Here is a 25,780-nt window from a genome sequence, read left to right on the forward strand (position 1 = left end):
ACTTTCTTAAGTAAGAGTTATTGCCCTTTTTTGTATGATGTTACTATTCAGGGCTATATCTCGCATACCATACAGACTTAAACACAAAACTTCATGGGTGTATTGATATCAATGAGGAGAAGTTCTTTTCACAAGAAACATAACCCTTCACTTTCTTACATAAAAGTTATTGCCCTTTGTTATCCCCGCCGAAAAAAAATTCTGAGGGGATATAGTAATTGGTCCTGTCCGCCCGTCTGTCCGTCCGGCCGACACTTTGTCCGGAGCACAACTCCAAATCTATTCTATGGATTTACTTAAAACTTAGAATATAAACAGATGGCAACTAGGAGAAGTGCAGTGACCAAGAACCATAACTTTATCTACTAGAGTAAATTTTTGTCCGGAGCATAACTCTATATGTACTAAAGGGATTTACTTGAAACTTGAAATATAAACAGATGGCAACTAGGAGAAGTGCAGTGACCAAGAACAACAACTCTTTCTACTTTAGTTTTTGAATTATCTCCCCTTTTATATAATTTTTAGGTAAATTTTTGAACTGAGCATAACTCTAAATCTACAGAAGGGATTTACTTGAATTATAAACAGATGACAAGTAGGAAAAGTGCAGTGACTAAGAACCATAACTCTATCTACCTTAGTTTTTGAATTATCTCCCCTTTTATATAACTTCAAAGTAAATTTTTGTCCGGAGCAAAACTCTAAATCTACTGAAGGGATTTACTTGAAACTTGAAATATGAACAGATGGCAAGTAGGAGAAGTGCAGTGACTAAGAACCATAACTCTATCTACCTTAGTGTTTGAATTATCTCCCTTTATTTAATTTCAAAGTAAATTTTTGTCAAGAACATAATGAATCATCTCCCTTTATTTGTTTTTACAAATATTATTCTACTTTCTAAAACAAATGTTGTCATACAACCAAACACATTTCGGCAGGGGATTTGGCACTACTGTGACAAGCTCTTGTTGTTTTTGTATTGTGTAACTTTTCACGACATAATCTATAATTGTATGACATTGTAATTTGAGTCATATATATGAATTGCGATTATCAGAAAATGCTATTGCTGGTACATGAACAGTTTCACGGTTTAATATGGACTAAATTTGTGCAAAGATGCAATTTCATGGAATGTCCACTTGCTAATGATTTCACACTTGTTCACACATTTTGCTTATGATTTCATACAGAAGCATCCTTTATTTCATGTTTAGGTGTGAACATTGAGGTTAGAACAGTGAAACAATCTGATTAGAAATGGAATTGAATAATTTTAGCCAAATAAAACGCAACCCAAATTACAATGTCATACAATTATAAGGCCTTTGAAAATTGTAAAAAGTTGTATATTTTACAAATGATAATGGTTGTATATATATAATTTCATTCTTAAATTAAAATGTTTTTTCAGACAAACAGTTATACCGATATTTAAAGATTACGAGTCATGACGATGAAAATATAGAACATGCTTATATTTTTACAAAAATGTGTTAACATGTATTTATACAAATAATAAATGCTGTCTGATGACAATTTGTATATTCTTGATTGTACTTATAGACCTATTATCTTCAAAAGAAAATCATCTCATAAGTGTCAAAGGCATGATCAGTAACATCTTGCAAAATATAATACGAAGCCAAATCTGTACACAAACACAGAGACAATACAAATGTGTACACAAAATTTATTTTGAACATACGATTAAATTATGTCTTTTAACATAAAAGGATCTTGATATTGGGCATAATGAATACATTAATTTACAAATGCATCAAATTATGCCTGCACCAACTATGAAAGCAGACAGCTATTATTATAGTGGAACGATGAACAAATGCAAGCCCAGCAAAGAAAGAAATGATCGCAATGACAAAATAAACTAATGTTGTATTGTCTTTCTAGGGAAAACATTGGCAACAGATTTTAATATTTGTATTATAACAAATGTTTAATTAAATGTCACAAATAAATACACTCAAGAGTCATCGTCATCAAAACCATGGCTTAAAAGGTAGTTAGCAGCGAGTTCTTCATTTTTTTCACATGCAAAATATGCTTGAATACACAGGCCTTCTGGAAATCCCAGTGCTTTTAACTGAAACAGAATGAAAACTTCTATAAATTCTTGAACTTGGATGTAAAAACAAGACAGCTCATTCAAAATAAGGCAAGTCATTGAAAATAAGACCAAACATGTAATTCTCCTGCTATTTGAAAATCACATTGCGGATATTTCTAGTGACTCTTAAAAAATATGATTAATTTAATCATAGTATGCACATTTCTCTTTGCTAAATTGTCCACTTAAAAGACGCTGTCACAGATTTTGGTATGTATTAGAGTTTGTCATTAAATGCTTTTAATTATAAATTTACTCATGGAACTTCATTGCTTCAGTAAAAAAAAAAAATAAAGAAAAAAGTAATCCTCAACTGGGATTTGAACCTCTGATCCCTGGAGTAAAGTCTAGTGCTTAAACAACTTGGGTATCCGTGCTCACATAATAAATGGCGTATTTTATACTTTATGTAGGAAATTCTCGTTAGGTCACAAATATGACGATAACAACAGAACTCTCAAAATTATTCAATTGTTTCGCGTTTCTCACACTACATTATTTTCAGGTTTTTAAATGGTCAAAAGATGGATATAATGATTATTTTCTAGCATACTGAATGTTCAGTATTACTGTGTCCTCGCAAATATCATAACTACAATGAAAATTTGCAAATCTGCAACATTTTTTTCTATTGTGTCAATTGACCAAAACTTGAACAAGAGGGCCATGATGGCCCTAAATGGCTCACCTGACTTACCTTGCTACATCAACTTAAATTCAATCAGACCCATATACAATCCCAAGCCAGATTTCATTAATTAATACATTCTGACAAAATTTCATTGCGACATGATGAAAACTGTGACCTCTTTCATCTACACAAGGTTTTAATAGAATTGGCCCGGTGACCCCAGATGATCCATATACGATCCAAAATCCGATATATTTAAGATAAACATTCTGACCAAATTTCTGATGAAAACTGTGACCTCTATTGTCTACACAAGGTTTTTTTCTATTATTTGACCTAATGACCTAGATTTTGACCCCAGATGACCTAAATACAATCCCAACCCAGATTTCATAAAGATAAACATTCTGACCAAATTTCATAAAGATTGGATGAAAACTGTGACCTCTACTGTCTACACAAACAAATTGTTGACGGACGCACACATGTTCGCACAACGGACGCCGGACATCACACCGTCGCATAAGCTCACCATGTCACTTCGTGACAGGTGAGCTAAAACGGTAACTTTTTGGAAAGGAAAAATTTCAACAATCCTCTGTTAACCAGAACAATTAATAATTTATCAAGTCAACAACCACTTTCAATACTGTTGCCAACTGTTGGTGCTTTATGTAAATGAAAATATCTCCTCAGTACAATTTTCTTTCAAATCTTTATCTGTCAGTTCTCTGGTTACAAACACTGTCTACTCAAGTAACCTACCCTGTCTATACTCGGGCTACCTTCCTTGTCTAAACTCTGGTAACATACTCTGTCTTTACTCTGGTTACCTACCCTGTCCATGCTCTGGTTACCAACACTTTCCATACCCAGTATACATACCCTGTGTAAACTCTGATTACCACCTCCTACCCTGTGTACTCGGGTTACCTTCCTAGTCTAAACTCTGGTCATCTACCCTGTCTAGACTCTGGGTACCTACCCTGTCTATACTCAGGGTACCTACCTTGTCTATACTCTGGTTACATCTCTGCCCATGCTCTGGTTACCAAACGTTCTTTACCCAGGTTACCTACCCTGTGTATACTCTGGTTACATACCCTGTCTATACTTGGGTTACCTTCCTTGTCAACACTCTGGTAACCTATCCTGTGTATACTCTGGTTAAATACCCTGTCTATACTTGGGTTACCTTCCTTGTCAACACTCTGGTTACCTATCCTGTGTATACTCTGGTTACATACCCTGTCTATACTTGGGCTACCTTTATTGTCTACGCTATGGTAAGCTACCCTGTGTATACTCTGGTTACCTACCCTGTGTATACCCTGGTTACCTAACCTGTGTATACTGTTGTAACCTACCCTGCCCATGCTCTGGTTACCAACACTGTCTATACCCAGGTTACCTAGCCTGTCGATACTCTGGTTACCTACCATGTCGATACTCTGGTTACCTACTCTGTCTATGCTCTGGTTACCTACCTGTCTATGCTCTGGTCACCAACACTGTCTATACCCAGGTTACCTACCCTGTCTATAGCCTCCTTTTCCTCCTGTGTAACGTGTATCACCCCCTCCCCGGGTGTTCGGCCCTGTCCACCAGCTACACTTTCCCCACCCTGCTCATTCAACATCGAAATAAACTGCTCCTGGTTCTGACTTATCAACTGTAAATACAAACACAAACAAGATATGTGTTTGTCAAAAACACTATGTCCCCTACTGCGCCGCTTTGATTTTTTTTATTTTATCATTTGGCAAGTTCAGATAATTATCTCCCTTTAAAGCTTACTGTGAAACAATTATTAATCGTCAGGCATTAATTTTCATTCATTTCGTCAGTCGACCGATCGGCGAATTTAAGATCCTAACGAACAATCATGCTCTATGTTTGAACAAAAACAAACACTAAGTTGAACAATATTTTAAAGCTTTACCGTAGACATGAGGTATTTAATTCCAACATAATCCATGCACACATTCACTGCTGTTTCGTAATCAAGATTAATCCGGTTTTGACACAAAGGGATTACACAAGGTACTTAACTGACACGTTACACTTCTTTAAAACGCGTGTGCAGTACAGCTGTATCGAATGCGTTGACTTCGTTTATGTAGAATGGTAATGTATTAGAGCTAATTGTTTATAACTTTATTACCCATTAGGTGCATTGTGTTTTTCAGGGGTGTTGCAAATTAGCCATCACGCAGCGAATGCCAATGAAAGACAATAAACCAAATGAAAAGATGACGATGTGTGATCAACATGCGTATTTATCACAAATTAATAAAGAATATTTTAATTGCTGTTTGTTGTTTGATTGTTTGCGTTTAACCACACTTATTACTATTTTATATGTCTCAATTTATTTATTTTTAAATTATTGACATTATTGATTTATATACCGGTAGTTTACTTTTTAAGAACAAACACACACATAGAGTTTATAATTTTAATGTTGATATCAGAATAAAAAAGCATTTTATTTGAAAAATGTACGATGCAAAACGCTTGAAACTTTATTGAAAAGTGACAAAATAATTTCCTAACACTAGTTATAACCCATATTGTTCGCACCTTCCCTAATTGGTGCCGATAAAGGTACGATTGTTATCAGTATGGCAATTATAATAATAGAATAAGACTAATTGGCAATTGGCTTCGTTGTTACAAACACTCGTTAACGGTTATTCGATCCCACTTGTCTGCTAATCATAACAACGAACGTGTGAATGGCATACATTAAGAGGGTCCATTACTGTCCCTTGATAACAAAAGACTAGTTAATTGGCATGTGACAAACAGGCCCCATCTCCTGCAGTGAGTCTCAAGTGTTTTCCCGCATTCGTACCACGATTTTTCGCAACTGCGATTGATCGCGAATAGGTATTACACACAAATCGGATATTGACTGACGCATTTTTTTTTAATTCAAAATCAGAAATCGGAGAATTTAAGTGCTGACGAAAATGACGAAATTTTGTGCTGTCGAAAATAAATGGTTTCACAGTATTACTTCCCTTGGATTTGTTTTTTTTACCTTTGACCTTGAAGGATGACCTTGACCTTTCACCACTCAAAATGTGCAGATCCATGAGATACACATGCATGCCAAATATTTAGTTGCTATCTTCAATATAGCAAAAGTTATGGCAAAATGTTAAAGTCTGACGCAAACAAACACACAAACAAACAAAGCAACAGACAGGGCAAAAACAATATGTCCCTCACTTTAGTGGTGGGGGACATAAAAAGTAATGCTATTCAACAAATATATACCGGTATCTGCACATAATCATTTCTTTCAATACTGTGGCATCAATATTGTTCATGTTGCATTAGTTTTCGTTGATTTCCTTGACAGATCCACAAATTTAAGACCAAAACAACTAATTATGCTAAAAAAAAATTATTCAGGAATACATTACTGAAGACATGAATATCAGATGTGATCACACATACACCCTAGTTTTTGTTCAAGTTACTTCACTTCCATTCCAATATTATTCCCCATCCCATTTCAGCACTGACCTGTAGGAGTGTGGGGTTAGATCTGCCAATCTGCTGCAAGAGCTCAGGGAGCAGGGAGGGGTTCTGTTGCAGGAGGTTCCTCATGTGCTGGAACTGGGGCTGGTTGCGTAGGAACGCCAGGGTCTCCTCGCCTGCAGTCACACATGGTTTGGGCATAAACTTACTGTTGTTAATGGCAAATTTAACATTGACAGATCACGTTTCAGAGATCACATAAATTGATCAAACTACTGCAACTACAAAGATTCACATTAAGACGCTTATTAAGGACCAATTAACAATTTATCTTAGCATTACTAGTAGCCATCTGCAAAAAGCTACTATCAACTTGAAAACTAAAATCTCCAATGTTGGCTACACATTTTAAAAATATTCTAAACAAGAGTGCCAAACTGTCACAAAATACCCCCGTTGGAAGGTTTTGGACACCATGCTCAATGCTTAAAATGCACTAAGTGACCTCGAGACCTAGTTATTGACCCGGCATGACCCATATTTGAACTTGACCTAGATATCATTTAGATGTAACATCTGACTAAATTTGGTGAAGATCAGATAAAAACTACTTCAATTAGAGAGCGGACACCATGCTAAATGCTTGAAATGCACTATGTGACCTCGTGAACTCGTTTTTGACCCGGCATGACCCATATTCGAACTTGACCTACATATCATCTAGACACAACTTCTGACCAAATTAGGTGAAGATCAGATGAAAACTACTTCAATTAGAGAGCGGACACCATGCTAAATTCTTGAAATGCACTAAGAAACCTCATGACCTAGTTTTTGACCCGGCATGACCCATATTTGAACTTGACCTACATATCATCTAGACACAACTTCTGACTAAATTTGGTGAAGATCGGGTGAAAACTACTTCAATTAGAGAGCGGACACCATGCTCAATCCTTGAAATGCACTAAGTGACCCCGTGACTTAGTTTTTGACCCGGCATGACCCATTTTCGAACTTGACCTAGATATTGTCTAAACACAACTTCTGACTAAGTTTGGTAAAGATCAGATGAAAACTATTTGAATTAGAGAGCGGACACTGCTGTGGACACTGCCCAACAACCGCCAAGGGTGAAACTATAATACGTCCCATTTTTAAAAACGGGCGTATAAAAGGGATTTGTTCACACTGTGTGGGAAAACTATTCTGAATAACAGGAAATTTGTCTGATAAGGCAGATTTCTTAGTGCTTACTTAGCAAGTAAAAAGTAATTTGTGTGATAAGTAAACAATGGTATCAAGTTATAATTTGGTTTATGACGTGAGTTTCAAGAGATTTTATTTAAAACGCTATGACATAAACCGCTATCTGTAGTTTTTTGGCCACTATAAATATAGGAGAGTTGCAGAGTGTTTGCAATATTACAATTTAATGAATGCATGTGTTGATTGTCAACAAATGATTGCACAATATGAATGCTAAGGATTCCCGCTGTCAATATGAATATAACACAATGGGAAAGTTTCTAAAAATTTGCTTTTTCCCCCCAAAAGAAAATGTTTTTGCTGAGTGCTATTAACAAACACAGCTCTATTGAGCAGCCAGTTATCAAAAACACTAACTAGAGCAGATAAAGCAAGTACAAACATGCCCCAAGAGAATTGTTTGTTATCGGAACACTAATGAGCAAATTGTTGGGGGCCAGAGTGGTGTGAAACTGAAGGCTTATCTCTTGACATTACAGCATCAGTTTTCCACTTGGTTAAGCACAAATGCAACATCCACTTTATATCTTACTTACGTTATATATATTGATTTTAAATTTACTGTCTAGATATTATTTTGGAACATTAATCACTGTCTGTCCTTTGTCATGATACATTTTATATCAAACAAGGGACAAAATTGTCACAAAACCAGGTTTTCATTGTGAAAAAAAATCTGATTAAGGGAGACAACTCAAACTGAACTTTTGAAATGAACAAACAAAATTAACCCCCTTTGTAAGTTTGTTTCAAAATAAATCTATTTTAAGTTGTGGTGACCTTGACATTGGAGATATTGACGTGATTCTTTCGTGCGACACACCGTCCCATGATGGTGAACAAATGTGCCAAATAATTGTAAAATCTCACAATGAATGACATAGTTATGGCCCAGACAAGCTCATTTATTGCCAATTTTGACCTTTGAACCCAAAGTGTGACCTTGACCTTGGAGATATCGACGTAATTATTTCGCGCGACACACCGTCCAATGATGGTGAACAAATGTGCCAAATGATTTTAAAATATGACAATGAACGACATAGTTATGGCCCGGACAAGCTTGTTCCGCCCGCCCGCCAGCCAGCCCGCCAGCCAGCCCGCCCGCATTCCCCAATCTAATAACCAGTTTTTTCGTTCGGAAAACCTGGTTAACAATGGTCAGACAGTAGGATTTAGCAATAATTGTTTTAGTTTTGGGTTTAATACATTTGTGAGACCGTACAAAACAATTCACAGTTTTGAAAAAAAAAACTTATTCAATATGGTAAAATGTTAGAGTTATAAAATGTAAAGTTTTAACAGAAAACAACTGTAATGCTTGGTTTTAATAAATTATATATGATATCCATATATTATGACTGCAGTGGTTTTTTTTTTCACTTATTAGGGAATGGTGGCCGGCCATCCAAAGGGGAAAAAATGCATCGTTTTTTAGGAAAAGGGGAAAATTAAAAATTCACTCTTTTATATGTAATGATATTAATTATATGAATACACATGTTTGTATTAATATAATATTCACAGCAGAATGTCTCTGTCCTTTTTCTGAAATATATATCAATGATTTTTATCCCCACGCTTTTTGAAAAAAAGGTGGGGATATTGTGGTTATCTCCGCCGTCCGTCCGTCCGTCTGTCCGTCCTGGCCACTATCTCCTCCTACACTAAAAGCACTAGAACCTTGAAACTTACACACATGGTAGCTATGAGCATATGTGCGACCCTGCACTATTTGGAATTTTGATCTGACCCCTGGGTCAAAAGTTATAGCGGTTGGGGTGGGGCCGCGTCAGAAATTATCACTCATTTTTTTTAGGTTATTTTACATTTACTTCTTTATTTCTACACCGATTCACTTCAAATTGATACTGGACCTCTCTTATGTCAATACGGTTAATCTCAACCATCATGGCCCCATTCCCAACCCTGGGGCGCCCCGCCCACATAGGCCACACCCACCAAAAATTTCCATTTACTATAATTTTTTCATTTCTACACGGATTCACTTCAAATTGATACTGAACTTTTGTTATGACATTAGGGTCAATCTCAACTATGCATGGCCCCAATCCCAACCCTGGGGCGCCCGCCCACATAGGCCACACCCACCAAAAAATTCCATTTACTTTAACTTTTTTATTTCTACACGGATTCACTTCAAATTGATACTGAACTTCCCTTATGACATTAGGGTCAATCTCAACTATGCATGGCCCCATAACCAACCCTGGGGCCCCGCCCACATAGACCACAACCACCCAAAATTGCCTTTACTATAATTTCTTCATTTCTACACCGATTCACTTCAAATTGATATTGAACTTCTCTTATGACAATACAGTCAATCTCAACTATGCATGGCCCCATTACCAACCCTGGGGCGCCCCGCCCACATAGACCACACCCACCCAAAATTGCCTTTTACTATAATTTCTTCATTTCTACACCGATTCACTTCAAATTGATACTGAACCTCTCTTATGACAATACGGTCAATCTCAACTATGCATGGCCCCATTACCAACCCTGGGGCCCCGCCCACATAGACCACACCCGCCCAAAATTGCCTTTTACTATAATTTCTTCATTTCTACACCGATTCACTTCAAATTGATACTGAACTTCTCTTATGACAATACGGTCAATCTCAACTATGCATGGCACAATTACCAACCCTGGGGCGCCCTGCCCACATATGTCACACCCACCCAAAATTGCCTTTTACTATAACTTCTTCATTTCTACACCAATTCACTTCTAATTGATGATGAACTTCTCTTATGACAATACGGTCAATCTCAGCTATGCATGGCCCCATTACCAACCCTGGGGCACACCTAGGTCAAACATTCGGCGTGGGGATACGCGTCGGCCTCTGCCGCGCCATTTCTAGTTTCAACATTAGTTTCAGACAGTTCAGACTTCATGCAAAGTCTCAGTTTTCTAAGCCATTTTGAGTCTAATTGAGTTTTTTAAATCAATTAAATGGCAAATTTGAGCATTTTTTATCAATAAAATGGACCAAATTGGAATGTTTTTATCAACAAATATTGATACAATATAGATACATCAGGCCTTTTCCTGGCCATTTTGGGAGAAAATTGCAATTCATGTGAAAAGTCCACTGATTTGGGAAAATCTAATCTAACACTTTATAATAATTAAAAATCATTTAAATTATAGTTATATACTTTGTTAGTTATTTATGAAATAAATTTGAGATATATATCATGATTCTGAAACAGTTCTTTCTAAAAAAAAAAAAAAAGATTTATTTTTTATTTTTATTTTAAACATCTGGAGGGGATTTTTTTTACAAAATGGGGGAAAAATATATACTCTTTTTTGAGGGGAATGGGGCCAAATATCGGCCCCGAAATTGGCATAAAAAACACTGCAGACTCTAAATTGTGTCCAAAATGATCTTTAAAAACTGGCAACATCTTTTTAAAGGTGGCAAAGTTTCGTAACCACAACTTTTTTAAATGCTTTTTTGACACTGGACACCTTATACCAATGACAAACTGTAAACTGTTAACTGAAAACTAAACGGTACAAAACAACAAGACGGAATGCCCAGTGGTGGTTGCTAAGCACAACAGCTGCTGTTAAAACACACATCTGATAATCACACTGGCCTACCTCCACTATATCATGAAAACCAAAAACACCATGAGATGTTGAGAAGTATGTAAATGAACAAGAACAAAATGTGTACAATGCACTAAAAAATTTCTGTTCAACGTCCATTTAATGTTTTTATTACTTTTTCATCTCCCCCCCTGCCAAAATGCATCTTTACATTAAGTCGATGTTTAAGAACCCAACATTCTTTTATCAACATCCCCTCCCCAACACACGCCAAAGTTATCCAAATGTTGAGGCCAGTGTTAGTGACTAGTAGCTGCCTAGCACACAGTAGTGTAGGAACACAACATGTGCAGGGCAGACACTACAGCCTGCTGTACGGCGTACACAACCCACCGGAAAGCTGGGCCCCAGGGGGAGGCCCAGTCAGCTGGCCCGGGGAGCCAGCAGATGCAGTACCACTCGCAGGAGGGGCCCCAGTCCGGGCGCCGGTTCCTGCCGCTGGAGCCGCCACAGGTGCTGCAGGTCTTGGGGGAGTGGGGGCATCTCCAGTGGGGGCAGGGGGAGGCTCCTCACGGGGCAATTCTGGGATTCCCTGCAATAAGTGTGAATCATATGTTCCTCGTTCTTGGAAAACTTTACTAGGCTCAATGCATGTGCGTTAAGTGTTGTCTCTGATAAGCCTATGAAAATGGCATAGTATAATTGGAGACAACAGTTCGCTTTTATGGTGTTTTTCAGTTTAGAAAGTCTCTTCTACACAAAAATCCAGTCTAGGCGGAAAGTGTTGGCACTTATTAGCCTGTCCAGACTGCACAGTATGATCTGGGATGTAGCTAAGTTTTCCCAAAACAAGACTGATTGTCTAAGAGTTGCCCAGATTGAATCAGAAGTTAATATTTGCCAGTAGTGAGTGATTGTCAAACACAGACTGCATAATCGTTGCTTAAAATTAAAATAAACATCAAAGAGATTAAAGTTGAGAATAAAAAGTGACATGTTTACCCCATACAGTTAAATGCCTTTTAAAACTACTAAAAATACAATAAACTTGAAGTTACCTGCAATATACAATCCCAAACTGAAAATTTTAAACTCACATTAAAGAGATATTCAACTGCCCGGTCAGGATTATTAAAGCTTGCCCTCATGGCCCTCTGGACTTCAGATCGTGCGAACCCCATTGCAACGATGTTTGCCACTGCATCCTCGTACATTTGCCCAGTGACAAGGGCACTCTCTGCACTAGCAGTACTGATGTCAGATCCCGAGGCCGTTGTGTCTGACGCTTGTGTTAGGTTTGATTCTGATACTGAAGGGTCTGAACTGGCATCTGTTGAACTAGAAACATATTACAATTGCTTGAAGTCAACTGCAAAGGGAGTCTGTGCAATTCAAAATATTAGTAAATCTAAAAGAGGGGATCTTGGCCAAAGGCCAGGATGTTCAGACTTTCCTAGTCTCAAAAGAGAATGCAAGCCCAGTCTATTGAACCTTGTCTATTGAAATCCAAATGGAGCTTATCAGGGTTCGACATTAACTTTTTTTACGGCCAGACTATCGGACCAGCTCCTCTCAAAATGTACTAGCCCGAATCTGATGTCTACTAGACCATAGATGAGATAGCAAATAAACAAAATTTTGTCGTGTAACTGTTTAATAAGATTTTATCAGTAAATAATTAGTGAACACAAGAAAGTTATTTTTATGCACAGAGTAAACAAGATGTGTTTGTGAAACACAATGTCCCCCTATATGATGTTTGACATTGTAGGATGACCTTGACCTTGTGAAGGATGACCTTGACCTTTCACCACTCAAAATGTGCAGCTCCATGAGATACACATGCATGCCAAATATCAAGTTGCTATCTTCAAAATTTGCAAAAGTATTCATAAAATAAGCGATTTGGGCCACATATATTTGACCTCTGACCTTGAAGGATGACCTTGACCTTTCACCACTCAAAATGAGCAGCTCCATGAGATGCACATGCATGCCAAATATCAAGTTGCTATCTTCAATATTGCAAAAGTATTCATAAAATGAGCGATTTTGGCCACATATAATTGACCTCTGACCTTGAAGGATGACCTTGACCTTTCACCACTCAAAATGTGCAGCTCCATGAGATACACATGCATGCCAAATATCAAGTTGCTATCTTCAATATTGCAAAAGTATTCATAAAATGAGCGATTTTGGCCACATATATTTGACCTCTGACCTTGAAGGATGACCTTGACCTTTCACCACTCAAAATGTGCAGCTTCATGAGATACACATGCATGCCAAATATGAAGTTGCTATCTTCAATATAGCAAAAGTTATTGCAAAATGTTAAAGTTGGCGCAAACAGACAGACCAACAGACCAACAGACAGACCAACAGACAGGGCAAAAACAATATGTCCCCCACTACTATAGTGGGGGACATAAAAATAAAATAAAACTATTTAACAACATAAATTGTTTGTTATAATTTCACTGTTTATCACCAGTTAAAACAAATGATGTCTGTACAGCAGGTGACATTTATTCAACATCATCAAATTCTGGCCTCCTTGACCGCTGTGCTCCATGCAACCACAGCTCCAAGGCCCTTTTTCCATCGTAATCTGTGTCAGTTTTACCGTCGGATTCTTCTTTATTAACTTATTTGTCGGACGAAAATCTAATCTTGAACTTAGCCATTCTTTTAATTACATTCTCTCGTCTGCTACGCCAAAATGTTTACATTGATGATACCGATTTTTGATAGAAGTCGTAAAAAAATTATGTAAAGATCTAAGACACTGCAGAAAATCATTATTATTCATGACAACTTGACCAATGGAAACAAGCAATTTCTGCGGGAAGCTCTCCTTCGCGTCTAAAAATAGCAATGAATCATGTGAATGCTCTGCGTTTATTTATATACGCTAGTTTTGTTCTGATGTAAATAATGGATACAAAGTTATTTTACACATTAAAAGAAAAAGGTTTTCGGTTAGTTATAGTTATATGAATCAGTAAAGATTTTTTATGTACGACCAGTCGGACAAGCTAGCCCACAGTTTTACTTTCCCGACCACCGATCTTACTAGACAATGTCTGTCGGACGTGCCTTAGTGTCGAACCCTGCTTATAATGATGATGAGCTTGAAAGCAATTTTTTCCACTACCAGATAGTACCAGTACACATGTAAACACACATGTACAGATGTACACGTTCATTAGTAGAGTACCTAGATGTGTTTGATGGTGGCTCTGACACCGACTCTGTTTTTGTGGGTTCTACAGCTGAAGGAGGTGCTGGCTGTGGGGAAGGGGCAGGGGCAGCCCTTGTGGGTGCAGCAGGGGTGGGAACAGATGCTATGACTGTCGAATCTGCAGCTGGTTTAGGCTAAAATACAGAAACGATATAAGTTTTTTGTAAAGCTTTCAAAGAAACAGTTATATCTAAGAGATTTAATTTCCTACAGGAAAATCAATATTTTATGTTAAACAATGGGCTAAACGATTTTTGAGCAGAAAATAAATCACTTTAAGACTGCAATTTTATTTGAAGGAACTGAACTTAATGTTTACCAAGATTATAGATATTGTTGAGACAAACACACAGTGCAAATGCAAATTCAATGAATGATCAAATGAAGATTCAATATAAACAAGCAAATTCATTGAATTGATATCCGCCAATATACTTCTGGACACAAAAGTTTTCTGGATGGATGTTCAACGCCAACGTGCATCATCCACTTTCCCATACATATACTCAAACCAAGTTTCAATGAAATCCGTCAAAGCTCATCCAAGATATGGCTCCGGACACACATTTTTTTTTTCAAGATACAAAGGGCCATAACTCTGTTATTAACAGATGGTGTACAATGCCATTTGGCGTGCATCATCCTCTTATCCATATATATACTCATACCAAGTTTCAATGAAATACGCCAAAGCACTTCAAAGACATGGCTCCGGACACACAAAAAAACATTTTTACAAGATACAAAGGGCCATAACTCTGTTATTAACAGATGGTGTACAATGCTATTTGGCGTGCATCATTCTCTTATCCATATATATATATACTCATAACAAATTTCAATGAAATTCGCCAAAGCACTCCAAGATATTGCTCCAGACACAAAATGTGCCTGACAGACGGACAAGGCCAAAACAATATCCCTCCGCCTATGACAGGGGATAACAAATGCTTCGCACTGAAGATTATCTTACATTAAAAATTTTGTTTTATAAAGGCTTTTTTTCTTTAACAGAGTCCTTTAAGAGACCCATTCCAAACACAAAAGACCCTTAAAGTTTCCTGAAATGATTCTCTAAAATAATGCAATTTAACCAAATTGAAATCCAATCTTTGAAAATGTTTGTCCCTTTCTAAGCTTTCTTGATACCCCCCCCCCCAAAAAAAGGGGGAGGTTATCGCTTTTCCTGAATCAAAAAAGATATGTTTGTAAAACATGCATACCGCCTGACTTGCAGCTTACGCTGCATAGTCCACTAGAGCTGCAACGATTTGATCCGATGCATCGAAAATCGGTTCGAAAGGCGTAGATTCGATTACGATACCAAACCTACCAATTTCGATTCGATTTTTTAACATATAGACATATATATACATTGACACGTAAAGCTCCCTGTATTCTGACTATTTGATACATGAAGGTGTAGGTTTTATCTTTACCTTTTACTTCAACGCGCGCGATTGGCTGCTTATTACTTTAGTCATCCAATCAATATAGTTACGGTCTACTTTAGGAAAAAGCATCAAAATGGCTGAACAAGTTGTTGCCAACAAATTGAAATTATCAGATGCGCCTAAGAAGCTAAAATCAAAAGTGTGGCAGTATTTTTGGTTTCGGGTTTATAGCCCTCCCGATAAAGCAAAGTGTAAACTGTGCTTCACGGATGCAAACATAACATTGATTTAGCAAGACTAAGAGGTAGCACAAGTGCAACTACTCAAGTCGCTAGCCAGAAAAGTAGTTCTGTTTCTGTTGGGAATTTATGAAGTTTATTAGAGAATGTGCTTTGTCCTACAGGAAAAAGGTGATGCTGTCACGGCTAAAATGGTAGACATGCTTGCAGCGGTTTTGGATATAAGTATAATAGTGATAGTACTATCACTCCACTGATTCCAGATGTTCTTATGATTATTTATTTAATTTTATATTATTGTGTATTCAACACAATCTTCTAGTCATGTTTCTATATAAAAATTGAGTCCTAATTTGCTATTCTTTTTATGTGTTTTATTGAAATATTGATATAGTTTAAAAGACAATTGGCAGTTTCTTGCAAAATATTTCTTACAAATGTTAATTTAACACACTTTCAACAGTTTTTAAAACACTGTTGAACCAACCAAACTGCATGTATATCAAAAAAACACACAATTTGACAAATGCCCAAGATATCTTGGTATGCGACACTTTTGAACAGAAATTTTTACCGTAATTTCTCTATGTTTTCGGACACTCTAAGTTTTCGGACACCCCTTTTTTTAGCAAAAATTATTATTTTTCGTGACTCTTAATTTTCAGACACAGGAGTTTTCATCCATAAGTTATGTCTCTAAGTTTTCGGACAGTACATTTTACAGCGCTATTTTACCAAATTTCTGTTTTCTATATCTAATAATACTTTGATCATGGGGTTTTACAACCAGATTAACACCATAAAACATGGCAGGTGCCTGCATTCCTGAGGGCAACGGACCATTACATTTGCTTCATTGGGTAAATAACCTTGTAAACCGGCATTAAACAATGGTTTCGCCCGATAGCATACCGTTAAGCGTTGTGACAATTACCAGGGGTAGTGCCAATTAACAGTTCAATTATCAATTGTACTACACCTTCTCAGTAAAATAACTGTGACAAATACTAAACCCTTCAAAGTGTGATGCACCCTATTGCAAGTTTTAAGAAGAACAATGGAAGGTGTTAGACAACAACTATTGGAAATGAACAAACAAAGAATTTATAGTTTGCTTTTTTTTATTGCATTGATTACAGGTTCATACTAGCGAGTATCGGTACATAACATGCTCATCTTTGAACTCGTTGGTCAAAATACAACCTTGTACACGTAGTAACTGTCTGTCAAATAAATTAAGCATTTAAAATTATTTAAAACGCAGTGCAAACATATATAACTGTAATTTATACTACATGGCATGGTATTTTACAAGCGCTTGCTATTACCAGTAGTCGTTGATACAATTGACGCTATTTTCGGACACTTTAATTTTCGAATCTAAGTTTTTGGACACCTGTATTTTGTGATTATTTTTTGTATCTAAGTTTTCGGACACGAAAATAAATAATTATTTTTAAGTGTCCGAAAACATAGAGTTATTACGGTATTTTGAGGCAGAAGAGTGAATAAAGTGATAAAACTAGGTTTGAAGATGAATCGAATCGAAAAAATCGGTATCGGAGTGTCTGAAATCGAATCGAGCTGTTGGTGAATCGTTGCAGCTCTATAGTCCACCCTATGACCTTCAGATTATTTTGTTTTTTTTAAATCATTAGAGGTCAAATAACAATCATAAAAACAATCATTATCTGTTGACCTGACACCCATAAAGTTTCATGTATTGTTTCTGCCATATAGACATGAAAAGTAACATCATTCAAAAACATCAAAGTGCAGTCACTCTTATTTAAGAAAGTGTAGGGTTATGCTTCCTACTCATGACACTTCTCCTCATTAATATCAGTAAACCGATGAAGTTTCATGTTGAAATAGTCTATGGTATCTGAGATAAAGCCCTGACAAGTGACATCACAAGAAGAAAAGGGCAAACACTATTTTAAGAAAGTGTAAGGTTATGGTTCTTCATGGCATTTCTTCCCATTTATATATATACACCAATTAAGTTTCATGTTGATATATTATATACTTATGAGATATAGCCTTTAAAAGTTTGTGACGGTGACCTCTGGTGATTTATTCTCTTTTTTAAATAAGAAATAAAATACACAATAATTCACAAATGTAATACAATCTGGCATATGACAGAAATGACTTTTTTATGCTCCCCCAAAATTTTTGGGGTGAGAATATAGTCGCCACTTTGTCTGTCTGTGCGTGTCTGTCCGTGCAAAATTTTTGTCTGGGCTATTTCTCAGCAATTAATGACCGGAATTCAATTTAACTTTATGGGAAGCTTCACAACCAAGAGGAGATGTGCATATTATCAGCCGGTTCTGGTCAGATTTTTTTTCACAGAGTTATGGCCCTTTATATACATTTAATAAAACATAGATAAAATGAGATTCATTGTTTTTTTTTGCCTTCAGTACCGTTTTGCGGAAAAGTCTGCATATGTTTTGGCTATTATTTTTTTAAGGAAAAAAATTATGGCTATTATTTTCTGAAGGCCAGAGTGAGCACTGATTGTGACAAAATAAACCTTTGGGGAGCATCACCCGTCTCTGACGGTTTCTTGTTTACCTTTGTAACCATAACAACAACAAAGTTCTTCTCCTCAATTTTGTAGAAACCAACAGGTTTTTCATCATCAAGAATTTTGCCTGAAACAAGTACCATAGTTAATTAACAGTCCAAGTATTATACTCTAAAATACGCTTACAAGTTTTAACAGCTAAGTTTTCAAGTTTCTAAGTGCAGTGGCAGATTACACGAAAACTTATAAATGCGTAACTGGATAACAATTATATGTAGACATGAAGCATGGTCATTAATTTACAAAGATTATCTGTTCCACAAAAACATCAATGTTACATGTATAGCATTTTTCCAAAAATGTATCACCAACCAGTCTCAGAAATTATACATGTATACAGAATGTGTTGAAGCAGCTTTCCAACATTCTATAAGTATTAATGACATGACCTGAGATTACTGATAAACATCAGGTTATTAAAGTGCCGTAGTGCAAATGTGTATTTTAATACTGCAAACTTCAAGTAAATGTTTTTAGCAGTCACACTGATGCCAAGGAACACTGATAACAACAAAATGCATTCTTAACAATGTTTTTGTGTACAAAACAACAAAACTAAACAAGACTATTGTCAAGCAATATGGTCCCCTACCTGCTCCACCATTGTCAGAAATTCCAGCATTGTCAGAATATTTTTTTTGTTGCCAGTATTTCTAGTCTTATATTTGGTTGCCATAGCAACAAGAATTTTTGACGTAGGAACAAATGAAATGACGTGCATAATGTCCATATTGCCATCTATCCATGTTTCAAGTTTCATGAAAAAATTGTAAGAACTTTTAAAGTTATCGCAGGATCCAGAAAAGTGTGACAGACTCACCTACTGACGGACTGACTGACTGACACACAGTTCGAGCGCAAACCATAAGTCTCCTCCGGTGAAACCGGTAGGGGACAATTACAAAGCATACTGCACATACCTGCATATATAAGTTTCTGTCCTGCTGCTGGAAATGCATCAGCTCCCTTTTCCTTTTCTACCTTTTGTTTCAATTCTTTAACCTACAATACACAAAACTTGTATGTGAAAATTTCATTTGAAAACAAAAACAAATTAATAAACATGCCAAGCCAGCCAAGGAGCTACCTTGCCAGAAAAATATGTTACCTTAAGAATTCTCTGGGTTTAGCTCTGGGAGGCACTTTGAATGGATGACACAGGTATTGGTAATGAAATCAACAAAGAAAATTTCAACATGATTGAAACTCTGTCATTTGCAGCCCTAATTTCTGTAGGATTATATTAGAAAACAACATCATGCATGTAGTGTTGAAAAACTCCATTAAATCAACTTGTTGAATTCATATTTATTTGAGTTAAAAAAAATAGCTACGCATTGTACAGTCATGGAGAACATTTAAATGGCACATTTATGCAATTGAATCTTTCATCTGGGGATTAACAGTTTGCGATTTAGGTTGAAAATGTAAAAGAAAATGATTATAAAACAAGAGATGAGTTTGTCAGAAACACACTGCCCCCTACTGCGCTGCTTTGATTAAACATTTTTTTTGGATTATATCCCGTTAATAAATATAACTTCCTTTGTGTAAATGATCTGTACCTGCCAAATAATATAAAATAGAAATTATCTCCCTTTAAAGCTTGTTACTTCCCTTGGATTTTGTTTTTTTACCTTTAACCTTGAAGGAACCTTTCACCAATCAAAATGTGCAGCTCCATGAGATACACATGCATGCCATATCAAGTTGCTATCTTCAATATTGCAAAAGTTATGGCCAATGTTAAAGCAGTGCTTTCCACAAAATTTGTTTAGGCGCCCCAGAGCTTATAGGGGTGGTTCGGGAGGGGTGTCCCATCCCAATGTTGATTTTTGTTTAGCTCACCTGATTGCTCAGGAGAGCTTTTGTGACCGGTCTTTGTCCGTCGTCTGTCAGTCCGTCCATCCGTCAACATTTGCTCGTAAACACTATAGAGGCCACATTTCTTGTCCCATCTTCATGAAACTTGGTCAGATGCTTTGTCCCAATGAAATCTCAGTCGAGTTCGAAACTGGATTGTGCCGGGTCAAAAACTAGGTCAAAAAAAGAAAAACCTTGTAAACACTGTAGAAGTCACATTTCATGCCAAATCTTCATGTAACTTTGTCAAAATGTATGTCTTAATGATATCTTGGTTGAGTTCAAAAGTGGTTCAGATCCGTTGAAAAACATAGCCGCCAGTGGGCGGAGCAGTTTTCCTTATTTGGCTATAGAGAAACCATGTAAACACTCTAGAAGTCACAATTTTTGCCCAATCATCATGAAAGTTGGTCAAAGCATTGGTTCAATTGATGTCTCGGACGAGTTCGAAAATGGTCGAGATCGGTGAAAAACATGGCCGCCAGTGGGCAGGGCATTTTTCTCTATATGTATATAGTAGCAGTTTTCCCTATTTGGCTACATATATAAAAAAAACTTGTAAACACTTTAGAAGTCACAATTTTTGCCCAATCAGGTTTTTTTTCCCACTTTTTGGGACGATAGCCCATGGCTTTGGAATTGGGAATTTTATCGGCATTTTCATGAAATTGGGAAAATAAATTCATTAGCCTTTTTATTCAAAACGAAAAGTCTACTGATTAGGGAAATACTTAATTTGATATAACTCTTTATATTCAATCAAATTAAAAGAACAAAATCATATAATACTTTGTTAGATGTAATTGAACTATAATTGAGATAAAATACACATTAGACACTTCTTTCTAAAAAAAAAATAAAAAAAAAAATTGTTTTTTTTTGGAAATTGGGAATTTTTTCCACATTTTGGGAAAAAAGTATACTTTTTGGGATTGGGAACATAGCCGAATTTCGGCTATAAAATCAGACCAAAAAAACCCCTGCCAAGCATCATGAAAGCTGGTCAAAACATTGGTTTTATTGTTATCTCGGACAAATTTGAAAATGGTCGGGATCGGTAAAAAAATATGGCGGCCAGTGGGCGGGGCATTTTTCTCTATATGTATATAGTGAAAACATGTAAACACAGTAGAAGTCACATTTTTGACCCAATTTTCATGAAATTTGCTCAGAACATTTGGTTCCGGTCAGTTGAATAACATGGCTGCAGGGAGGAGGGGCAGTTTTCTCAATATGCCCCCCCCCTTTCGAAGAAGAGGGGGTATATTGTTTTGCTTAAATCGGTCTGTCTGTCCACCAGATGGTTTCCGGATTATAACTCAAGAGCGCTTATGTCAAGGATCATGACACTTCATAGGTAAATTGATCATGACTCGCAGATGACCCCTATTGATTTTCAGGTCACTAGGTCAAGGTCACGATGACCCGAATTAGTAAAATGGTTACCGGATGATAACTCAAGAACACTTATGCCCAGGACCATGAAACTTCATGGATACATTGATCATGACTCGCAGATGACCCCTATTGATTTTCAGGTCACTAGGTCAAAGGTCAAGATCACGGTGACCCAAAGCAGTAAAATGGTTTCCGGATGATAACTCAAGAACGCTTATGCCTAGGATCATGAAACTTCATAGATACATTGATCATGACTCGCAGATAACCCCTATTGATTTTCAGGTCAAAGGTCAAGGTCACGATGACCTGAAATAGTAAAATGGTTTCCAGATGATAACTCAAGAAGGCTTAGGCCTAGGATCATGAAACTTCATAGGTACATTGATCATAACGAGTAGATGACCCCTATCCATTTTCAGGTCACTAGGTCAAAGGTCAAGGTCACGATGACCCGAAATAGTAAAATAATTTCTTGATGATAACTCAAGAACGCTTAGGCCTAGGATCATGAAACTTCATAGGTACATTGATCATGACTCGTAGATGACCCCTATTGATTTTCAGGTTACTAGGTCAAAGGTCCGGGTCATGGTGACCCAAAATAGTAAAATGGTTTCCAGGTGATAACTCAAGAACGCTTATTCCTAGGATCATGAAACTTCATAGGTACATTGATCATGACTCGAAGATGACCCCTAATGGCCCTATTGATTTTCAGGTCACTAGGTCAAAGGTCAGGGTCACGGTGACCTGAAATAGTAAAATGGTTTCTGGATGATAACTCAAGAACGCTTATGCCTAGGTTCATGAAACTTCATAGGTATATTGATCATGACTCGCAGATGACCCCTATTGATTATCAGGTCACTAGGTCAAAGGTTAAGGTCACAGTGCCAAAAAACCTATTCACACAATGGCTGTCAAGGTCACGGTGACTCAACTTAGAAAAATGGTTTCTGGATAATAACTCAAGAATGCTTACGCCTAGGATCATGAAACTTCATGGGTACATTGATAATGACTCGCAGATGAAATAATGATGAAACTTGACCAGGATGTTTGTCTGGACAATATCTAGGTCAAGTTTGACATTTGGTAAAGATTGAATGAACCGACTATTCTCAGGTGAGCGAACTAGGGCTATCTTGGCCCTCTTGTTAATTTAACGTGTCAATTGACCTTCTGTGGTGCGTTATAACTCTAAGAACATGACCTCTCACCATAGGATGACTTATGCCCCCTATAAACGCTTGATAGAAGTTATGAGCTTTTTTTGGAAAGCTAAACGCAGATTTCGAAACCTAAACATAACCCACTTCCAATGTAAATGTTAACTCTACGTTAACAGATTCTTACTTCATATAAACAGTAATAATTTATTTTGTGTTGACCATTTGTCTCAATAAAAAGGGCGCGAAAATTATGCAGCATGTACAACATCGCGTCACGTGCATAGAAAGCATGGGTGTATTGAGCGTTGTATTTATAAGCACACACCACCTTAAGCAATTTACGCATGTTCAGTGGCAATCTTTCATCAAATCTATACATAGTCACTTATGCCAAAATTTATTTGATACTTAAGAAAAATGGCAACGTTTGTTGTAAAAGAAGTTATCAAGCACTTTTATTGTCAATTTTTACCAGAAAGTGCTTTTAAAAATGGGATTATCGGGTAATGAATAGAAACTTGAAAAGTAGTAAGTATGCAGTATTAGGGTCGGGTTGATACGGATGTATTGTGGAATCATTCGAGTCAGGATTTTGCTATATTTGCGGGAAAGTTTAAAAACAATTAAACAAACGATGTGTTTGTGAAACACTATGTCCCCATATATATGAACTTTGACCTTGAAGGATGACCTTGACCTTTCACCACTCAAAATGTTCAGCTCCATGAGATACACATGCATGTCAAATATCAAGTTGCTAGCTTCAATATTGCAAAAGTGACATTAAATGAGCAATTTTGACCCATATATTTGACCTTTGACCTTGAAGGATGACCTTGACCTTTCACCACCCAAAATGTGCAGCTCCATGAGATTCACATGAATGCCAAATATCAAGTTGCTATCTTCAATATTGCAAAAGTTATGGCAAATGTAAAAGTTGGGGCAAACAAACCAACAAACAAAAAAACCAATAGGCAGGGCAAAAACAATATGTCCCCCACTATAGTGGTGGGGGACATAAAAATGTCTTTGTATATGACTAGCTGGGGGGTTTTCTTGAAGAGTCATAGCACACCAAATGATGTCCTTTAACGCTGTTTTTCTTATAGTTATAACGCACCACAGAACGTCAATTGAGACGTTAATTTTATTTAAAATCAATGTCGGAGGGCCTGAAAAAATCCTGTGAAAAACACTGCCATGTTAAGTTCAACTTACTGCTCCTGGTCATGTCAAACAAGGATATTGATGAATTTGTCTTCCGTTGTCGAAGTTAGCAACTAAAAAACTTCTTACCTTGCTAGCAAGACCAGGGCGGTAGGACCAGGAATAAAACATACAAGTTTTGATAGGGCTTAGGGGAATAGTCATCTTATAACGGTAGGTGTACCAAATTTAGGGATAACTTTCAAACTGTTAAACTAAAATGGGAGAACAATGCTTCTATGGTTAAATTTCATTTTGCAGCAAAAATGCATGCATTTTAAGAAATTTACCTAGACGTGGTCGGTCGAAAACTTTAATTTTATCAGAAATATGTAATCATTTCCAAAGTAAGGTGGTGATCAAAACAATAGGAAAACAGGATGTTAAAAAATACATATAAAAAGCTGTGAATTTCTGACATGACTCATAGTCATACAAATCCACTATACTCATTTCAGGTCATATATATGTATACACATATAAAAATAATTAAAGGTCCGAATGTTGTAAAAGATACATCAACTAATATTATTCGCAGCTTCATTCTTAGGTTAACGCGCTTGTATTTTGTAATTCTAAATGAAGAAGCCGGTTGAACTTTGACGTTTAACTTATTAACTAAGAGTTTTATACCGTCTGTTCTGGATCAACTTCGACCTTAAAGGTCTGCTGCTGTAGAGTTTTTAATGTTACAATCATTTTCCTTAATATTGAAAGAGGACTTCAGAAACACGAAATTTGTAAACAATTCACTTTTCTGCAAAGTAATGCATCGGCCATGTGTATGACGTCACTTCCAATAGAAAAAGAACGTGGAGAAAGGTTACACTGCACAAGATGTTGGTTTGGTATCGGAATAACTCGACCCAGATACGAAGTCGTTAGGTTATCTAATTTGACCGTGTCTCATTCGAACAGGTATTATATAAAAAGAGCTGTCCGATTAGCGCAGCGGTTGTTACATGCGCTTTCAACTTCTTCGGGTTCAATCCCCGTTCCCGGCGCATGTGAGTTGAGTCACAATATCGGATAGGTGGTTTTCCTCCGGGCTCTCCGGTTTCCTCCCAAAGCATCAGACCATACCGAAATAGGATAACTTGCAGTAAACCCTTATAATTTGTAAATTGCAGCTATAATTAAAATTTCGTCTCAACTTTCGTGAGTTAAGTAGGCAACTAATTGTATTTGGTAGGAGTGCTAGGACACACTCCGGGTATTCACATAATACGGCTTCTGGCCCTTAAGGACTTCATAAACTTCGAAATACACACACAACACACATGCACGCACGCACCCCCACACACTATTTAATGCCCTGGCTGTCCGATTAGCGCAGAGGTTCGTTCACGCAACACTTCTCTCTGCGACCCATGTTCAATCACAGTTTCCGGAAGCAAGATAATGAAATTGAGTGTCACCATACCGGAGCGATGGGGTTTCATCCTGGTACTCCGGCTCACCCCACAACTTAAGACCACGCCAATCTTGAAAATTGTTTAGTAACAACTAGAAATAGCTAGATATATCAGCCATAATAAA

At 36.9% G+C, this 25,780-nt stretch overlaps 1 protein-coding gene across 1 annotated transcript; it reads right to left on the reverse strand.

Moving 5' to 3' along the window:
• Positions 1 to 1,922: 1,922 nt before the first annotated feature.
• On the reverse strand, positions 1,923 to 25,081 carry LOC127862157 (UV excision repair protein RAD23 homolog B-like). The gene is made up of 9 exons (XM_052401159.1): positions 24,875 to 25,081; positions 19,517 to 19,598; positions 18,584 to 18,663; positions 14,344 to 14,501; positions 12,218 to 12,458; positions 11,514 to 11,712; positions 6,303 to 6,433; positions 4,300 to 4,437; positions 1,923 to 2,110 (listed from the first exon to the last, which is right to left on the reverse strand). The coding sequence occupies exons 1-9, from the start codon at positions 24,938 to 24,940 to the stop codon at positions 1,991 to 1,993; spliced, it is 1,215 nt and encodes a 404-aa protein (XP_052257119.1). The 5' UTR covers positions 24,941 to 25,081; the 3' UTR covers positions 1,923 to 1,990.
• Between the last annotated feature and the right edge of the window lie 699 nt (positions 25,082 to 25,780).

The sequence above is a fragment of the Dreissena polymorpha genome, chromosome 16 (assembly GCF_020536995.1).
Source record: "Dreissena polymorpha isolate Duluth1 chromosome 16, UMN_Dpol_1.0, whole genome shotgun sequence".
NCBI lineage: Eukaryota > Metazoa > Mollusca > Bivalvia > Myida > Dreissenidae > Dreissena > Dreissena polymorpha.